We start from the raw sequence: 21854 nt of genomic DNA, 5'->3' as shown, positions 1-21854 counted from the left end.
CAAGGCGGTACCATTACTATTAAAGGGATCAGGCAACAAATCTTGTATTTTATTAAACAAGCTAACCCTGACTCTTTTCCTCTTGCACATGATATCAGGGCGGTTGCTACCTCGGTGAACTTCTTTCACCACATGAATTTTACAGACCTTTCCAGGTATACAGGGTGGAAATCACCGTCAGTGTTCAAGAAACACTACCTTAAACATTTGGAAGCCCTAAAATTTTCTACAGTAGCCCCAGGGAGCGTAGTTACTCCCAAGTAACTCACAGGTTAATGCCTTGACTCTTTATCTCTCCCTCTTACCTGCCTCATTTATACCCTATTGTATTCGTTGGTCTCGCACCTGAATACTGTTATTATATTTGTAAATTTTATGCTCCTGAGTATCTGTATATATTATCACTCACGGCATTATTATACCTACCTTATTGGACTTATGTTCATATTTAAGATACCCTTATAATTGTTTTTTGGTACTCATCTCTGATTAAAAGCATCCTGTATTTCCCTTACGCTTATGTTTTTTCCTTTATTTTGCAAGTTTGGTGACATTTTCTCTTGTATAGATTCACTGGGCGGCACAGGTTCGAGCCCAGAAAAGGGATTTTGACGTAGGAAAAATCTATTTCTGGGCGAAGGACCTGTGCCGCCCAGTGAACCCTCCCAGCTCCTCTCCCTTGGAGTCCCCAAACTTTGGGTGCTAAGGAGTTGGGTTCTGAGCGGATGCATTGTTAGTAGTACCGAGTGAGGTTGAACGGCTCTCCTCTATTGGGGTTTCTGTCGTGGATGAATCTAAATAGTGCGGGACCTCTGGATTATACGCCCAATTTTATACCGACACCAATAGGTGAGCGAGCTAGTTAACCTAGCACTCCTTTACATTTTTTCTCTGGTATATTTAGCAGTAAATTACCTAAGAATAAGTGCTAAATGGAGCTTATTCACTGGGCGGCACAGGTCCTTCGCCCAGAAATAGATTTTTCCTACGTCAAAATCCCTTAAGTAGGCAAGGGGACTAATGAAACACTTCGCAAACAGAGCTACTGTATCAAACTGAAATCTAAAGATATATAGATCCCAATGCTAAAGCAATATAAATCCTTCACATATCCTTTTTATTATCCAAAACTCAAAACCTCAACATTAAAAAGCTAAGGTAAAAAAAATCATCTAATTCTTTATTTGCAATAAATATAAATTTCAGGAAACACTATTCTTGGAAAAAGGTTGAGGTTTCACTCCAACCCCGTTATCATGCAAGTTGGAAGACCCATTTTAAATAAATGTCATTCCACCAGCTCGACTTGAGTAACTGCCTTGAAGTACACCATGATACTAATTCTTTTTTAAAGTAAAACATGGGAGGGTTGAACCTACCATTCTGATGTTGCCAAAACATTAGACAAAGCAAACAAATGGTGAATAATCCTTTAGAAGGACAAAATTACCTCTTTATAAAGGTAGGACAGGAATTTAAAAATAGGGAGGTACAAAGAAAAATAAAAGCCTTACGAATCTGTTATTGAACTAAGAAATCTAAAGACTTCAGTCACATAGAGTGGATGTAAATTATATTATTCTGGCATGTATTATCTGGATGAATGAACAATGGAGAGTATAGCCTTCAGGTGGATAAAAACCTACTTGTATAGAAATATACAGTATTCAACTTTGAGTAAAAGATACAATCAAGAGAAGTAAGAACATGGTTGCTACTAATTAAAATAATTAACCCATATTGATACTATTAAGGATGGAAATAGTTTCATACAAAATGCAATATCTGCATTACAAACATCAATAGAAAAGATTAATATCTATGACTCAAACTAAAGCAAAGCTCTCTCAATAATTTAGAAATCTCTTTCATGTGATTTGTTTTAGTAATGAATTAATCAAACAATAAAATTCTTTATCTTCCAATGAAATTCAGTGAACTGCCAAGAGCCAGTGTGTTTGTATTGGCTTTTGATCCAACATTTGTATGATGGAGGGTAACTAACTCGTGAAAGAAAAAGACACCGAAAGAAGTACTCTATTATCCAGTTAAGGGTGAAGGAGGGCACTCCAGCTTTTTGATCAATTGATCCATTCTGTGATCAGGCTTCATACAGGTCCGATAGGTCTTGGCACCCCAAGCCATCAGCTCTGCATGGTAGGCTGTGGCCCCTGGGTGCTTAACCAAGGACCCACAGGCCATCGGCTCCTGGTGGTCATCTACGGCACCATGGGCAGTCGCTCCATGCACCACGGGCCATTGCCTTCGCATGATCAGCCACAGCCCCACCACAGAACGGCTGTTGGCATATGGGATGGGCAATCAGTCATTTTTACTGGTCATTATTTCCTTAAACCTGTACAGTTGAACTGGGCCCCCAGGCCAGTGTTCTCTTCCGCACGGGACTGGGTACTGGGTGGGAAGCGTCTTCTCTAAAAAGAGGAAGAGATTGCTTGAATTCCTGTAAGACTTCTTGCAAGCAAACTTCCTGGGGTTCTTCAACTTATCTCTCTACTGAGAAGAATTGTCAGAATCAGCTGGGAAAAGGGAAGAGGATAGATCCACATTATAATGTTCCTTACACTCAATCACCTATACATTGGCGTTCAGTCAAGAAGAACCAATCACCTGATAATAGTACAAACAGCAGTCATTGTTGTATTGTCTTCTCCCTTCTGACAAACCCTGAAGACACCAGTCTGTGGAAAAACTAAACATAATCTCGAAGGTGAACAGCAGTAGCTGTTAACTCAAGATCACAATCATTAACCGACCCCACAGGTACCGGTCAATGTGTGAGCTTCGTCAGCTACGCTCCGTAACGGCACAAGAAGTAGCATAAACTATACCCATATTGCCCTACAGTATGGTGCTGATGATCAGTCAGAGGACCTTTCACCTCCAACTTATGAAGTGGTGATGTAACAGCAGGCTCACGACTCCTAACCAACTAGGAAGGTACTACTCTATGCATAAGATCCGTGTCGACACGAGGAGGTAGAGTGAGCAATACCCCTATCAGCCTATCATACGGTACTGCAGATTAGTCCAGTTAGGACCATTTACTTGTAACTTATGACACAGCTATGGTTGTCTTACCAGGCGTTAATCGATCCCGAAGGTACTGGCCGATGTTTGAGCTCTCTATCAGCACAAGGCGTTAGAAGTGAACGATATTCTTATTGAACTACCACACGGTCTGGAGATTGGTCCGGGTATGTTAGTTCACCTGCACCTGATGAAACATTGGTTCAATAACACTTGGCTCACAATTTTTAATCAACCCTAAAGGTACCGGTTGGCGGGCGAATTCTGTATGCACAAAGCACGCACCAAGGTAAGTAAAGATTGTCCATATTGCTATAGGAGTGAGAAAGGTGGGCGTATATGCTCCCATATTCCCCTAGCCTATGGTGCTGGTGTTCAGTCTAAGTAAGATTGTACACCTGTTCCTGGTGTAACAAAGGTACTGTAACTGCAGTACTGACTCAGTCGCTTGACTGACCCTGAAGGCGCCAATTAGCAATTGAGTACTGCACTCCCTCATAAAGGAGGAGAGCAATCACTATAAGTCCTGAGGAAATCTGAGTGAAAGGCCCTCCCATGTGACTATCTTCTTCATCGTCCTCTTTTCTAAGCAGAAATGTCCAATAAAGGGAATGGAGGAGGAAGAGAAAATGGGAACTTTTTTTTTTTTTTTCCCCTCTGAGGAGAAGGCTAGAAGAGCTTCCTTCTCAGCAATACAAACCAATACATAAGGGTTTTGTAACTTGGAACACATGGATCACCATCCTGGGAATACTGTTGATGCAAAGTGAGCGCGCCAGACAGATAATTTTCCATATCGGTCATGTAGGTATGGGTGACAATCGGTCTTAATCAAAGTGAGACAAGTTACACCAAGTTCATAGTCTTCTTGATCGGAAGAGCAAGAACCCACCATAATAGTGAGAGCTGCTTACTGTAACCTTTTCATAAAGGTACACAACAATTGAGTTTTAAAGGTTTGTATCTTTATAGGATCAAAATTTGTTTACCACATGCTTACCTTTCTATGCGAGTCCAGTTACAGCAAAAGCACTCTCAAATATAAAAAAAACCAACATTTATTACAAATGAATGTAAGGAAAGATCCAACAGCAGAGAGAGCAGTGCGACAGGTACGTCTGTACCTGTTGTGACCAAAGACAAAAGTTGCTATTTCTGTGACAGGCAGGTAGGTGGGGCTTCGCCGTCACGCCACTTGTCGTTAACCAAATGCGTACCTGTTGTGGCAAAAAACAAGTGACTATTCTGCGATAGGTAGGTAGGTAGGTACGTAGGGCCTCCCCTTCACATCACCTGTAGTTAACCAATTGGCACTACCAGTTGCTACTATACCATGCAGTCTGTCATAGACCAATTACCTTGTTAATGATTCATCGGACTTTCCAGCAGTACATACATACATATACCATGGCACTTCCCCCAATTTTTGGGGGTAGCCGACATCAAACTAATGAAACGAAAAAGGAGACCTCTCCTCTCTACGTTCCTCCCAGCCTGACAAGGGACTCAACTGAGTTCGGCTGGTACTGCTAGGGTGACACAGCCCATCCTCCCCTGTTATCCACCACAGATGAAGCTTTATAACGCTGAATCCCCTACTGCTCCTACCTTCGCGGTCATCCAAGGCACCGGAGGAAGCAGCAGGGCCTACCGGAACTGCGTCACAATAGCTCGCCATTCATTCCTATTTTTAGCACGCTCTCTTGCCTCTCTCACATCTATCCTCCTATCACCCAGAGCTTTCTTCACTCCATCCATCCACCCAAACCTTGGCCTTCCTCTTGTACTTTTCCCATCAACTCTTGCATTCATCACCTTCTTTAGCAGACAGCCATTTTCCATTCTCTCAACATGGTCAAACCATCTCAAGACATTCACATCCACTCTAGTTGCTAACTCATTTCTTACACCAGTTCTCACCCTCACTACTTCGTTCCTAACCTATCTACTCGAGATACACCAGCCATACTCCTTAGATACTTCATCTCAAACACATTCAATTTCTGTCTCTCCGTCACTTTCATTCCCCACAACTCTGATCCATACATCACAGTTGGTACAATCACTTTCTCATCCAGAACTCTCTTTACATTCATGCCGAACCCTCTATTTTTTACTACTCCCTCAACTGGCCCCAACGCTTTGCATCCTTCATTCACTCTCTGACATACATCTGCTTCCACTCCACCATTTGCTGCAACAATAGACCCCAAGTACTTAAACTGATCCACCTCCTTAAGTAACTCTCCACTCAACATGACAATCAACCTCGTACCACCTTCCCTTCCCGTACATCTCATAACCTTACTCTTACCCACATTAACTCTCAACTTCCTTCTCTCACACACCCTTCCAAATTCTGTCACTAATCGGCCAAGCTTCTCTTCCTCGTCTGGAACCAGTACAGTATCATCCGCAAACAACAACTGATTTACCTCCCATTCATGGTCATTCTCGTCTACCAGTTTCAATCCTCGTCCAAGCACTTGAGCATTCACCTCTCTCACCACTCCATCAACATACAAGTTAAATAACCACGGCAACATCACACATCCCTGTCTCAGTCCCACTCTCACCGGCAACCAACTGCTCACTTCATTTCCTATCCTAACACATGCTTTACTACCTTTGTAGAAACTTTTCACTGCTTGCAACAACCTTCCACCAACTCCAAATAACCTCATCACATTCCACATTGCTTCCCTATCAACTCTATCATACGCTTCTCCAGATCCATAAACGCAACATACACCTCCTTACCTTTTGCCAAATATTTCTCGCAGATCTGCCTAACTGTAAAAATCTGATTCATACAACCCCTACCTCTTCTAAGACCACCCTGTATTTCTGAAATTGCATTCTCTGCTTTATCCTTAATCCTATTAATCAGTACTCTACCATACACTTTTCCTACCACACTCAATAAACTAATACCCCTTGAATTACAACACTCATGCACATCTCCCTTACCCTTATATAGTGGTACAATACATGCACAAACCCAATTTACTGGTACCATTGACAACACAAAACACATATTAAACTATCTCACCAACCATTCAAGTACAGTCATACCCCCTTCCTTCAACATCTCAGCTCTCACACCATCCATACAAGATGCTTTTCCAACTCTTGTTTCATCTAGTGCTCTCCTCACTTCCTCTCTTGTAATCCCTCTCTCATTCTCATCTCCCATCACCGGCACCTCAACACCTGCAACAGCAATTATATCTGCCTCCCTATTATCCTCAACATTCAGTAAACTTTCAAAATATTCCGCCCACCTTTTCCTTGCCTCCTCTCCTTTTAACAACCTTCCATTTCCATCTTTCACTGTCTCTTCAATTCTTGAACCAGCCTTCCTTACTCTATTCACTTCTTTCCAAAACTTCTTATTCTCTTCATATGAATGACCCAATCCCTGGCCCCACCTCAGGTCAGCTGCTCTCTTTGCCTCACTTACCTTGCACTTTACTTCCACATTTTTCTCTCTATATCTTTCATACTTCTCTACACTATTACTCTGCAGCCATTCTTCAAAATCCCTCTTTTTCTCTTCCACTTTTACCTTCAGTCCTTCATTCCACCATTTACTGCCCTTCCTCATGCTGCCTCCAACAAACTTCTTGCCACACACATCACTAGCAATCCCAACAAAATTTTCTTTTACTAACTTCCACTCCTCCTCTAAATTACCAGTTTCTCTTACTTTCACTTCGTCATATGCCATTTTCAACCTATCTTGATATTTAATTTTTACATACATACATACATATACCAAAGGCACTTCCCCCAATTTTGGGGGGTAGCCGACATCAACAAGAAACAAAAACAAAAAAGGGGACCTCTACTCTCTACGTTCCTCCAGCCTAACCAGGGACTCAGCCGAGTTCAGCTGGTACTGCTAGGGTGCCACAGCCCAACCTCCCACATTTCCACCACAGATGAAGCTTCATACTGCTGAGTCCCCTACTGCTGCTACCTCCGCGGTCATCTAAGGCACCGGAGGAAGAAGCATGGCCTACCGGAACTGCGTCACAATCGCTCGCCATTCATTCCTATTTCTAGCACGCTCTCTTGCCTCTCTCACATCTATCCTCCTATCACCCAGAGCTTTCTTCACACCATCCATCCACCCAAACCTTGGCCTTCCTCTTGTACTTCTCCCATCAACTCTTGCATTCATCACCTTCTTTAGCAGACAGCCATTTTCCATTCTCTCAACATAGACAAACCACCTCAACACATTCATATCCACTCTAGCCGCTAACTCATTTCTTACACCCGTTCTCACCCTCACCATTTCGTTCCTAACCCTATCAACTCGAGATACACCAGCCATACTCCTCAGACACTTCATCTCAAACACATTCAATTTCTGTCTCTCCATCACTTTCATTCCCCACAACTCTGATCCATACATCACAGTTGGTACAATCACTTTCTCATATAGAACTCTCTTTACATTCATGCCCAACCCTCTATTTTTTACTACTCCCTTAACTGCCCCCAACACTTTGCAACCTTCATTGACTCTCTGACGTACATCTGCTTCCACTCCACCATTTGCTGCAACAACAGACCCCAAGTACTTAAACTGATCCACCTCCTTAAGTAACTCTCCATTCAACATGACATTCAACCTTGCACCACCTTCCCTTCTCGTACATCTCATAACCTTACTCTTACCCACATTAACTCTCAACTTCCTTCTCTCACACACCCTTCCAAATTCTGTCACTAGTCGGTCAAGCTTCTCTTCTGTGTCTGCTACCAGTACAGTATCATCCGCAAACAACAACTGATTTACCTCCCATTCATGATCATTCTCGCCTACCAGTTTTAATCCTCGTCCAAGCACTCGAGCATTCACCTCTCTCACCACTCCATCAACATACAAGTTAAACAACCACGGCGACATCACACATCCCTGTCTCAGCCCCACTCTCACCGGAAACCAATCGCTCACTTCATTTCCTATTCTAACATATGCTTTACTACCTTTGTAGAAACATTTCACTGCTTGCAACAACCTTCCACCAACTCCATATAACCTCATCACATTCCACATTGCTTCCCTATCAACTCTATCATATGCTTTCTCCAGATCCATAAACGCAACATACACCTCCTTACCTTTTGCTAAATATTTCTCGCATATCTGCCTAACTGTAAAAATGTTATTTTTATTAATAAAATAAATTTTTGAATATACTTACCCGGTGATTATATAAGCTGCAACTCTGTTGCTCGACAGAAAACTCTACGTTCAAAATACGCCAGCAATCGCTATGCAGGTAGGGGGTGTACATCAACAGCGCCATCTGTCTAGCAGGTACTCAGTACTCAATGTAAACACAGAACCAATTTTCTCCTCGGTCCACTGGGTCTCTATTGGGGAGGAAGGGAGGGTCCTTTAATATATAATCACCGGGTAAGTATATTCAAAAATTTATTTTATTAATAAAAATAACATTTTTCAATATTAAACTTAGCCGGTGATTATATAAGCTGATTCACACCCAGGGGGGTGGGTAGAGACCAGCATTACTTGTTTACATTATTATGAGCTAAGTATTTTGTATTTCATTTTAGCAGTTATTCAAAATAACAAACATAAAATAAATAAGTACCTGGTAAGGAAGTCGACTTGAACAATTACTCTGCCTTTTTAAGTACGTCTTCCTTACGGAGCCTCGCGATCCTCTTAGGATGCTGAGCGACCCCTAGGATCTGAAGTATCAAGGGTTGCAACCCATACAACAGGACCTCATCAAAACCTCTAATCTAGGCGCTTCTCAAGAAATGACTTTGACCACCCGCCAAATCAAGTAGGATGCGAAAGGCTTCTTAGCCTTCCGGACAACCCAAAAACAATAATAAAACATTTCAAGAGAAAGATTAAAAAGGTTATGGAATTAGGGAATTGTAGTGGTTGAGCCCTCACCCACTACTGCACTCGTTGCTACGAATGGTCCCAGAGTGTAGCAGTTTTCGTAAAGAGACTGGACATTCTTAAGATAAAAAGACGCGAACACTGACTTGCTTTTCCAATAGGTTGCGTCGATTATACTTTGCAGAGATCTATTTTGTTTAAAGGCCACGGAAGTTGCGACAGCTCTAACTTCGTGTGTCCTTACCTTCAGCAAAGCTTGGTCTTCCTCATTCAGATGGGAATGAGCTTCTCGTATTAACAGTCTGATAAAATAGGATAAAGCATTCTTTGACATAGGCAAAGATGGTTTCTTAACTGAACACCATAAAGCTTCAGACGGGCCTCGTAAAGGTTTTTAAAAAGAACTTAAGAGCTCTTACAGGACATAAGACTCTTTCTAGTTCATTTCCAACCATACGATAAGTTTGGAATATCGAACGATATTGGCCAAGGCCGAGAAGGCAGCTCGTGTTTGGCTAGAAAACTAAGTTGTAGAACATGTAGCCGTTTCGGATGAGAATCCGATGTTCTTGCTGAAGGCATGAATCTCACTGACTCTTTTAGCTGTGGCTAAGCATACCAGGAAAAGAGTCTTTAAGGTGAGATCTTTCAGGGAGGCTGATTGTAGCGGTTCGAACCTGTCTGACATAAGGAATCTTAGTACCACGTCTAAATTCCAACCAGGTGTAACCAAACGACGCTCCTTCGTGGTCTCAAAAGACTTAAGGAGGTCCTGTAGATCTTTATTGTTGGAAAGATCTAAGCCTCTGTGACGGAAGACTGATGCCAACATGCTTCTGTAACCCTTGAAAGTGGGAGCTGAAAGAGATCGTTCTTTCCTCAGATATAAGAGGAAGTCAGCTATTTGAGTTACAGAGGTACTGGTCGAGGATACGGATACTGACTTGCACCAGTTTCGGAAGATTTTCCACTTCGATTGGTAGACTCTAAGGGTGCATGTTCTCCTTGCTCTAGCAATCGCTCTGGTTGCCTCCTTCGAAAAGCCTCTAGCTCTCGAGAGTCTTTCGATAGTCTGAAGGCAGTCAGACGAAGAGCGTGGAGGCCTTGGTGTACCTTCTTTACGCGTGGCTGACGTAGAAGGTCCACCCTTAGGGGAAGTGTTCTGGGAACGTCTACTAGTCATCGAAGTACCTCGGTGAATTATTCTCTCGCGGGCCAGAGGGAAGCAACTAGCGTCAACCTTGTCCCTTCGTGAGAGGCGAACTTCTGCAGTACCTTGTTGACAATCTTGAACGGAGGGAATGCATATAGATCTAGATGTGACCAATCTAGTAGAAAGGCATCTATATGAACTGCTGCTGGGTCCGGGATTGGTGAGCAAAATATTGGGAGCCTCTTGGTCATCGAGGTTGCGAAGAGATCTATGGTTGGCTGGCCCCAGGTGGCCCAAAGTCTCTTGCATACATCCTTGTGGAGGGTCCATTCTGTTGGAATTATTTGTCCCTTCCGACTGAGACAATCTGCCATGACATTCAAGTTGCCTTGGATGAACCTCGTTACTAGTGATATGTCTAGACCTTTTGACCAGGTGAGGAGGTCCCTTGCGATCTCGTACAATGTCAGAGAGTAGGTCCCTCCTTGCTTGGAGATGTACGCCAAAGCCGTGGTGTTGTCCGAGTTCACCTCCACCACTTTGCCTTGAACGAGAGACCTGAAGCTTTTCCAGGTCAGACTTACTGCCAGTAGCTCCTTGCAGTTGAAATGCATTGTCCTTTGACTCGAGTTCCATAATCCCGAGCATTCCCGACCGTCTAATGTCGCACCCCATCCTACGTCCGATGCGTCCGAGAAGAGAACGTGGTTGGGAGTCTGAGCAGTCAGGGGAAGACCCTCTCTAAGGTTGATATAGTCCTTTCACCAAGTCAGACAAGACTTTATCTTTCCGGAAACCGGGATCGAGACCGCTTCTAGCGTCTTGTCCTTTTTCCAGTGAAAAGCTAGATGGTATAGAAGAGGACGGAGGTGTAGTCTTCCTAGTGACACAAATTGATCCACGGATGACAGTGTCCCTACCAGACTCATCCACAGCCTGACTGGGCAGCGTTCCTTCTTCAGCATCTTCTGGATGGATAGCAGGGCTGGGGGCTGATCGTCTTGTTCAGCAACGTCCTCATCAGAGGGTTCCTCATCCGAAACTGATGAGGAAACGGCAACGGAGTGGGCAACGTCTGACTCGCTGAATCCGGTCGCACTGGTGGATGCGTGACGGAGCCGGACGCAATATCATGGAACTGCTGCACAGTCTGTGAACTGTCAACAACCATGGGTGCGCGAGGAAGTACAGCGTCAACCCGAAACTGTCTAGACTGTCTGGGTTGTGCAGTCAACACCCTACCGGGTTGCTGAGGTTGACGCACTGCGTCACAACAAGTCACCTCTGCTGGTTGTTGAACGTCCTGAACGTCAACAACCACCTCCGAGCGTCGCTTAACGTCAACGTGCGACTGGCAACCCACACTGGGTCGCATCGGTGGAGGAACCACCTCAACTGGCAGACGCGAGTAGGTTACCTCAGCGTCAACAGGGCGCACAACCGACCGGTTGGAAGGTTGTTGGCCAGAAGGAGGAACCACCTCAACTGGCAGACGCGAGTAGGTTACCTCAGCGTCAACAGGGCGCACAACCAACCGGTTGGAAGGTTGTTGGCCAGAAAGCAACAGACGGGGTTAGCGACTGAGGCGGAACCATTTACCATCCCTGAAAGCCTTGTTATGTGTGACATAATAGTACAGCAAAACTTCAAAGGCTCGACAAAAGTTGAGAAGTTGACCTGTAAACAACTTGGAGCGTCTCCTGGCTAGGCGCCAGGGCGAGTCTACCAGAATTGAGAAGTCTATCTGGGCAGAGGCATGAACTCCCAAGCCGAGAACTTCTCTCGTGTCCTATTAGACTCTCGCTCTATAAGCCAGTTTAAAAGAAGGGAAAACAAAGGCTGTATCCCTAAAACTCCTCCTGGTGCAAAAACCAGTCGCCTAGCCAACGTAACGCTCTCTAGGAGAGCGAGAGAGCACTAGCTTAAAAACAACGGCTTCGAAGTAGCTAGGCCTAGTGTAAGTTCTGACGTTTAGGCGAACGAGGAGCAGCAGTTACAAGATCCGGACGAAGATCCTTAAAAAATCATCATGATTTAATTAAAGTCCATAGGAGGCTAAGCAGCTTAAGGCTCCTCTCCAAATGACAGAGTCCTCAAGGGAATATCAGTAGGAGGGAGAACAGCACTTTCTCATCTACAGGAACCTTGTCCGATAAAAGCTAGGTAACCTCAGTGAGTCTCTCACTGGTGCATTAGTAGCAGACCAGAAGGCAACGTCATGTAACTGCTTGACAGTCTGTGAACTGTCAACAACTGAACTGTCAACCACAACAGGTGCGTGAGGACATACAGTGTTCACTCGAGACTGCTTTGACTGTCTATACTGAGCAGTCAAAACAACTCTAGAATGCGGAGGTTGACGCACCGCGTCAAAACAAAACAACTTAGACTGTTGTTGTACCTCGCGAACGTCAACGGAAGGTTCCGTGCGTTACTGAACGTCAACATGCGGCTGGCAGGGTACACTGGAACGCATGGGTGGCGGGACTCTCTCAGCTGGAGTGCGGCAGAAGGTTGCCTCAGCGTCCACAGGACGCACAACCGTGGTTGGTTGTAGGATAGAGGTTGGTGCAGTGTCAACCTTCTCCGCACGAAAGTCCCGCATCAATGACGTTAACTGAGACTGCATGGTCTGCAGCAAAGACCACTTAGGGTCTACAGGAGCAGGTGCGGCAACAGACGGTGTGACTGCCTGATGCGGTACCGCTTTGCCTCTCTTAGGAGGTGAACAGTCGTCGGAAGACTGCAGCGAGTCCGAACTGACCCAGTGGCTACAACTGGGCCGTTGGACTTGCGCGGAAGGGACCGACTTGCGCTTAATAAGCTGCGAGACCTTGGTCCATGGTTTCTTACGAGAAACCTCTTCCGCAGACGAGAAATAAATGGGCTCTCTCGTCTTTGTGTGGGTGGGGCGATCTTGGGTAGATACGCCCGAAACCACGGAGGGAAACGTCTGTTCGTTGATCAAGGCCTGACGAACCCATAAGTCGTTCGACATTACTTCTCCCCTGGGCTTGGGAGCTTGCAAGAGGTCCCGGACTAGGTGAACGACAGGCACGAACAGACGAACCCTCGGACGCAACACTGTAACACTTTGCGCATATCACTTTATCACTTTGATTTTCTGTTTTGCACTTATTTCACTGAAATCGAAACTTTTACTGATTTCTACCTGAAACACGCAATTCTACCCTCATTAAAAGGTAGTAATTGCTTAATACTAGCAAAAATCAGAAAACATATATAAAGATAAAAAATTCAGTGGCTGGGAAAGAGACTAAACACTAGTTCAAATAAACTACGTTTACAATCTCTCACCGCACATAGCCTGGGGACAAGAATAAAACCCTAGAAACGTTTTACCTTCTTCCCCGTACAGCGACTAGGGACGAGAGTAACACGAGAACAACGTTACCCGCTTGAACGGAACGTTTTCTCTCCTCTCTCTCCCTCCGTCTCTATCTCTCTCTCTCTCTATCTCTCTTGATTTCGCACCTAAGAGAAGAGCCCAATTATATATCGTCAAAAAAACATGTTATTTGACTAAAGGAAAAAAAACTGAAAGGTTTTCCAATAAAAAGTTCCTTTAATTTAGAATTTAAAACATTAAAGCTAAGAAAGAATGAACAAAACGTCAGAATCGATTTACTCTTACTGCAAAGTGAAACCGTGATACACTCTCTCTCTATCGTAACGATAGAGCGCATGTTGAACGTCCTGAACGTCAACAACTGCGTAGTCTAAAAAACTAAACGTTAGTTCATCTTTGAAAACAGTACGAAGACTATCAAAGAAATTCTTTCATAAAACATTAAATTTAAAAAGTTTTAAATTCTTTAAAGGCTAAATACGATATAACGGGCTCAACGTTGATTAACTTCGGTTCCAAGTTAGGACCGCCTACTATCAGGAAAGGTCGCATATAAACAAAACATAAAAATTATCTTTATATGTTTATAATAAATGGAAAGTTAATCGAAGAGGCCTAATAAAGGCGGAGAGATATAAAATATATAGATCTATAACGTGTTAAGCAAAATTACTAAAAACCTAAACACACTTCCGTCTAAGGGAAGGGTCGGCCATTTAAAAGTGAAAGAGAGTCCATACTCTCTTTGTCACCCTAATTAAATCTATCCAAAACGAGTTCAAGTTTTGAGATGAAGATAAAACACCTGCATAGCGAAAGCTCAAAACTAGAATAGTGTACTTCACCAAATAGTTGTGAAAACAAATCCAGTTAGTAACAGCGTATTAGTAGGTCTTGCCGGTAGCCCGACAGAGAGAAAATTGGTTCTGTGTTTACATTGAGTACTGAGTACCTGCTAGACAGATGGCGCTGTTGATGTACACCCCCTACCTGCATAGCGATCGCTGGCGTATTTTGAACGTAGAGTTTTCTGTCGAGCAACAGAGTTGCAGCTTATATAATCACCGGCTAAGTTTAATATTGAAAAATCTGATTCATACAACCCCTACCTCTTCTAAAACCACCCTGTACTTCCAAGATTGCATTCTCTGTTTTATCCTTAATCCTATTAATCAGTACTCTACCATACACTTTTCCAACTACACTCAACAAACTAATACCTCTTGAATTACAACACTCATGCACATCTCCCTTACCCTTATATAGTGGTACAATACATGCACAGACCCAATCTACTGGTACCATTGACAACACAAAACACACATTAAACAATCTCACCAACCATTCAAGTACAGTCACACCCCCTTCCTTCAACATTTCAGCTTTCACACCATCCATACCAGATGCTTTTCCTACTCTCGTTTCATCTAGTGCTCTCCTCACTTCCTCTATTGTAATCTCTCTCTCATTCTCATCTCCCATCACTGGCACCTCAACACCTGGAACAGCAATTATATCTGCCTCCCTATCATCCTCAACATTCAGCAAACTTTCAAAATATTCCGCCCACCTTTTCCTTGCCTCCTCTCCTTTTAACAACCTTCCATTTCCATCTTTCACTGTCTCTTCAATTCTTGCGCCGGCCTTCCTTACTCTCTTCACTTCTTTCCAAAACTTCTTCTTATTCTCTTCATATGACTGACCCAGTCCCTGACCCCACCTCAGGTCAGCTGCCCTCTTTGCCTCACGTACCTTGCGCTTTACTTCCACCTTTTTCTCTCTATATTTTTCATACTTCTCTATACTATTACTCTGCAGCCATTCTTCAAAAGCCCTCTTTTTCTCCTCCACTTTTACCTTCACTCCTTCATTCCACCATTCACTGCCCTTCCTCATGCTGCCTCCAACAACCTTCTTGCCACATACATCACTTGCAATCCCAACAAAATTTTCTTTTGCTAACTTCCACTCCTCCTCTAAATTACCAGTTTCTCTTACTCTCACCTCGTCATATGCCATTTTCAACCTTTCCTGATATTTACTTTTTACCACCGGTTTTATTAGCTCTTCAACCCTCACTAGCTCCCTTTTACATCCACCTACTCTATTCCCCCACTCTTTTGCTACAACTAATTTTCCTTCCACCAAAAAATGATCAGACATACCGTTAGCCATACCCCTAAACACGTGCACGTCTTTCAATCTTCCAAACATTCTTTTAGTTATCAACATATAATACATTAATGCCCTTTCTACTACTCTTCCATTTTCCACTCTTACCCATGTATACTTATTTTTATCTTTCTTTTTAAAAAAGCTAGCACTTTTTACCATCTCTTGTTCAACACACATATCTACCAGTCTCTCACCACTCTCATTTTCACCTGGTACGCCATACTTCCCAATGACACCTTCTACCTCTCCAGCGCCCACTCTAGCATTTAAGTCACCCATAACAACTACATAATTCCTTCTACCCAGTCCTTCTACACACCTAGTTAATTCATTCCAGAACTCATTCCGCTCTTCTTCACTTTTCTCACTACCTGGCCCATACGCACTGAAGACATATCCCCATTTACAAACGATGAAAGGTTTGTATACACATAGAAACAAATTCTAGCAAGCAACGAAGTTGCAAATGGATGATCTTTTTCTAATAAACCATTTTACCTACCGACTCTCTTGAAACATATTCTGTGTGGGAATTTCAACTATCTTCAGCCACATACAACATATTTTACGTCAAGTAATTTCTAGTATTTCTTTCTTTCATTATTCACAAGTAAGCAAACCTTACAAAATGTGCAAAACTCTATATCAATTGAAAGCACTGGTAAATTTATTCAGCTATATATTATTGTTTTAAATTCTACCTACTAAAAATTTTGTGCTAACATGAGTTAAGTAAGGTGTCCCCAAAAAGGGTCAGGGGTTAGATTAATAATTTTTTTGTATTGGGGGGGGGGATTAAAAGGGTTAATGAATTACCTTTTTATATAAAATCCATTTCCATTCTTACCTTGTGGCCAGTTAAAACTCGAACACAGCTACCATTCAAATTATCCCAAATTCTTATGCTGCGATCACTGGAGCCTGTGGCAACATAATTACTATTTGGATGAAACTGTACAACCTGAAATAAATAAAAGCACTGATCAAGGCTCAAAGTAATGCCTATTAGTTTCACAAAACTGTAAATATGTAACACATTTCTTTAATTATATATCACTAAAGCCTGCAAACCATATACTCGCACATCGTTTATGCCGATTCCAATCCATAAATCCCCCATAAATTACAAATTTAGAAGACCATCAACACGCCACCATTTAGGCAAAATAGAAGCAATAGATTTGAAAATATCTGTGTATTACCCAGGACCCATCTCCCCTCGTAAGGAGAATGGGGACGTACCAATAAATATCACCAGATATATTAGCTAAACAGCTACATGGGGATTACCTGTACTTAATTGAATAAGATAAAACACCTGGCTAATATGTCTAAAACAACTCTTATCTAATAGCAACAAAATAAAATTTCTTGATGCTAGCATGCACAAATTTAACATAACTCATCCATATTAGAAATAAAAAATACACGAGGGCAAAGACTTACGTCTACATCCGAGAAGTGACCAGAAAATATTCTCAATGGCTGGTAATGATCTGTTGCCCATAAGCGACCTGTTCTGTCATGCCCACCTGATGCAAAATAATAGCCATGGGGAGAGAAACGAACATCCCAAACAGCAAACACATGTCCTTTATAAACAACCAAACATGTCCAAGTTTGCAAACTCCATAAACGTACTGGAAAAAAAAGTAAAATTAACTTTTATGTTTTACTTTCAAACCAAATCAATTAAACAAGTCATAATGTTTATATACATATGACAATTCGTTTTCTAAAAATGGTAACTACTAATATATCTTACCACATAAAAATAACAATACTAAGGCCAATTTCAATACAGTAACTAATTTTATGGATTTAAAAGAGCTGGTTTGAAGGCTATACAGTATTCTTAAATGACTGTTTAAAAAAAATGGACCAAAGAGAGAGTATGTATATTGGATTATCATCCTCAAGAAAATTTTGGAATCACTAATATGCGATGAATGTGCTATATACTTAATGAGCACTAACTGTATACAAAAAATTGGAAAAGCTTGTTTGGGAACCACACCAAAAATGAAAAATATTTTACTATTTTCTTATATAAAAGGGATTTTGACGTAGGAAAAATCTATTTCTGGGCGAAGGACCTGTGCCGCCCAGTGAATAAGCTCCATTTAGCACTTATTCTTAGGTAATTTACTGCTAAATATACCAGAGAAAAAATGTAAAGGAGTGCTAGGTTAACTAGCTCGCTCACCTATTGGTGTCGGTATAAAATTGGGCGTATATTCCAGAGGTCCCGCACTATTTAGATTAATCCACGACAGAAAACCCCAATAGAGGAGAGCCGTTCAACCTCACTCGGTACTACTAACAATGCATCCGCTCAGAACCCAACTCCTTAGCACCCAAAGTTTGGGGACTCCAAGGGAGAGGAGCTGGGAGGGTTCACTGGGCGGCACAGGTCCTTCGCCCAGAAATAGATTTTTCCTACGTCAAAATCCCTTTTCTGGGCTCGAACCTGTGCCGCCCAGTGAATCTATACAAGAGAAAATGTCACCAAACTTGCAAAATAAAGGAAAAAACATAAGCGTAAGGGAAATACAGGATGCTTTAATCAGAGATGAGTACCAAAAAACAATTATAGGTATAATAATGCCGTGAGTGATAATATATACAGATACTCAGGAGTATATAAAAATTTACAAATATAATAACAGTATTCAGGTGCGAGACCAACGAATACAATAGGGTATAAATGAGGCAGGTAAGAGGGAGAGATAAAGAGACAAGGCCTTAACCTGTGAGTTACCTGGGAGTAACTACGCTCCCTGCGGCTACTGTAGAAAATTTTAGGGCTTCCAAATGTTTAAGGTAGTGTTTCTTGAACACTGACGGTGATTTCCACCCTGTAAACCTGGAGGTGTCTGTAAAATTCATGTGGTGAAAGAAGTTCACCGAGGTAGCAACCGCCCTGATATCATGTGCAAGAGGAAAAGAGTCAGGGTTAGCTTGTTTAATAAAATACAAAATTTGTTGCCTGATCCCTTTAATAGTAATGGTACCGCCTTGTTCTCTAACGAATAGAGGCCCCGAGGAGTTAGAGGAGGTCCGGGATAAATAAGACCTAAGAGTAGTGACAGGGCACAGAGACGGATCTTGCGTGAGGGGAACAATTTTCCAGGAGGTCCATCTGTTTTGAGGGTCTTCGTTCTTAGCCAAAAAGAATTTGTTAGGAGAAAGAAGGACCTCTCCCGAAGGCAGAAAGTCAATATGACCCGGGTCTCTCGACAAGGCTGCCAATTCAGAAATTCTTGCCCCGGAAGCCAAGCTCACCAGGAAAAGTGTTTTCCTGAGAAGGGGCATGTAATCACAAGAACTGTTAATGGTATCAGAAGCCAATTTGAGTACGTCATTAAGGAACCAGGTCACCGGGGTAGGACGAGTAACCGGTTTCAGTCTGGCACAAGCTTTCGGAATTGAAGCTAACAAAGAGTCGGTTAAGTCTATGTTAAAACCCACTAGGAAGATCTTTTTCAGAGCCGATTTAATAGTGGTGATAGTATTGGCTGCCAGACCTGATTCTAATAAAGATCTAAAGAAAGTGACTGTAAGGTTCAAGTTCATACAGTTCACGTCTGAGTCTATTAAAAATTTTGCCAACTTTTTAACTGCAGAGTCATACTGGCGGATGGTGGAATCCCGTTTATCCGATTCTAGGAACAAGGTGTTTTGAGGATCAATATTGGCACCATGCATAGCCGCAAACTTCATAAAGTCCATAAAGTTAGGGCGCTCTGAATGTTTGAGAAAGCGTACACAACGCGTGTTTGTACTATCTGAGACAGAACCGGATTGGGTATCGGGTGAGGGTATAGTCTCAACTCTCGCAGGAGAGGATACCAGTTGCTCTTGGGCCAGTTGGGTGCGACCAAGGCTACTTGTCCCTTGAAGGATCTCAGTTTGTCTAGAACTTTCAGCAAAAGATTCACCGGGGGAAAGAGATAAATCTTTTCCCAGTTGTCCCAATTCTGTGACATGGCGTCTGTGGCGTAAGCCTGAGGGTCTAGATTGGGAGCCACATATACTCTCAATTTGTGGTTGGATTCCGTGGCGAAGAGGTCCACTTGGAGACCGGGAACCTGAGAGAGAATCCACCGAAATGACTTTAGATCGAGTGACCATTCCGATTCTAGAGGGGAGGTCCGGGACAGGGCGTCTGCCACTACATTCCGGACTCCCGCCAGGTGGACAGCTGAAAGATGCCAACGGTTCGAGGCTGCTAGGGAGAATATGGCTACTAGAACATGGTTCAGAGGCCCTGACTTTGACCCGCCTCTGTTGAGGCAGCGGACCACCACTTCGCTGTCGAGGACCAGACGAAGGTGTTGTTTCTTGGGAAGAGCGAGATGTTTCAGGGTTAGAAGAACTGCCATGGCCTCTAGCACATTGATGTGAAAATGGCGGAACAAGGGAGTCCAAAGACCTTGAACTTTCTTGAGCTGAGAATAGCCGCCCCAACCTGATAAGGATGCGTCTGTGTGAATGATTAATTCCGGAGGCGGAAATCGAAGGGGAACTGACTTTGACAGACTGTTTGCTCTTGTCCAAGGAAGAAGTCTTTCCCGTAGAATGGGAGGAAGGCGGACTTTCCTGTCCCGGAGCTTCCGGTTCGCCCTCGAACGCCAGACACGATTGATATCTTTCAATTTTGCCTTCAGAAGAAGATCCGTCACTGAGGCAAACTGAAGGGACCCCAGAATCCTCTCTTGGAGTCGTCTGGAACTTACTTTGTCTTTGAGAAAGCGTTTGGTGTTCCTTGCAATCTCTAACCTCTTGGGTCTGGGAAGACACAGAGTATGAGATATAAGATCCCATTGCAGGCCGAGCCATTGGAACTTCGATTTTGGAAGAAGACGGGACTTCTTGAAGTTGATCTGGAAGCCTAGAGATTGAAGATAATGGATGACTTTGTGAGTGGCTTTTAGGCAATTTTGGGAGGTGTCTGACCAAATGAGCCAGTCGTCCAGATAGGCTACTACTTGAATCCCTTGATTCCTGAGTTCCTGAACAGCGACTTCTGCTAACTTTGTGAAGATCCTTGGGGCGATGTTGAGCCCGAAAGGCATCACCTTGAAGGAGTAACTTTTGTCCCCTAAGCGAAAGCCTAGGTACGGACGGAAGTGTCTCGCTATCGGGACGTGATAGTAGGCGTCTGTAAGATCGATAGAGGTGGTGACGGCCCCACGGGGAAGTAAGGTCCGCACCTGCGAGACGGTAAGCATTCGAAACTTGTCGCATTGAATGGACAAGTTGAGAAGGGATAGATCTAGAATCACTCTTCTCTTGTCTGAATCCTTCTTCGGGACACTGAACAGCCGACCTTGAAACTTCAGATGTTTCGTTTCTTGTATGGCGTTCTTTTGTAAAAGATCCTGGACAAATTCGACCAGGTCCGGAGTGGAATGTTGACGAAATTTGTTCGGAGGAGGAGGTCCTTGAATCCAACTCCACCCCAGTCCCTTGGAGATGATACTGAACGCCCAGGGACTGAACCTCCATTTGTTGCGGAAGGCATAGAGCCTCCCCCCTACCTGCTGCACCTCAGTATTGGTTTGAGGAGTTGCCTCCACGTCCGCCTCGGAAGTTCTTTCCTCTGCGAAAGGCTCTTCCCCTGCCTTTGTTCTGGTTAGAACCATGGTGGTAGCCTCTGCCTCTACCATACCTCTGGGAAGAGCTATGAGCCTCGTAAGACTGGTTAAAGGCAGGAGAAGTGGCGGAGGCACCAGAAAGCTGGCTCTTAGGGAGCAGAACGGTGACATAGTCGTCCGAAGGAGCCTGAGAGGTGGAAGGCTGTGCGGGGACAACAGAAGATGGAGGAAGAGGCAGCCGGAAGTTGGATGAAGCACTCTGCTGTTGCCTGAACTGGGTGGAGGTATATGGTCTAAGCTTCTTCCTACCCCGGGCTTGATAATTTGCGGGGTCATATTTGCGTTTAGGGGTCAAACCCCAACGGGCTTTAAGGCTCTGATTAACCCTAGTGGCCTCCGCCAAGACTTCCTCTACGAGATCCTCGGGGAAGAGATTTGAACCCCAACAGGAGGACCGGATGAGTTTATTAGGTTCATGCCTAATCGTCGCCTCAGCTAGGACATGCTTGCGACATCTGCGTTTAGCAGTAGCGAAGTCATACAAGTCATAATATAAAGACTGTAACGTAGCCTTGTTAAGAGACTTAAAAATACTCTCCGTATCGTAAGTCA

At 43.4% G+C, this 21854-nt stretch overlaps 1 protein-coding gene across 1 annotated transcript in view; it reads right to left on the bottom strand.

Annotated features, from left to right (window-relative positions):
• Positions 1-21854, bottom strand: part of Taf5 (TATA-box binding protein associated factor 5) — a 570605-nt gene that overhangs the window by 29111 nt on the left and 519640 nt on the right. Inside the window, exons 10-11 of the mRNA XM_068366349.1 lie at positions 17089-17282; positions 16490-16603 (exon numbers count right to left, since the gene is read on the bottom strand). Of these exons, the coding sequence (XP_068222450.1) occupies positions 16490-16603; positions 17089-17282 (308 nt within the window). The remainder of the gene's footprint in view (positions 1-16489; positions 16604-17088; positions 17283-21854) is intronic.

This window comes from Palaemon carinicauda, chromosome 44 (genome assembly GCF_036898095.1).
Source record: "Palaemon carinicauda isolate YSFRI2023 chromosome 44, ASM3689809v2, whole genome shotgun sequence".
Classification (NCBI taxonomy): Eukaryota; Metazoa; Arthropoda; class Malacostraca; order Decapoda; family Palaemonidae; genus Palaemon; species Palaemon carinicauda.
This window is presented reverse-complemented; position numbering and strand designations above follow the sequence as displayed.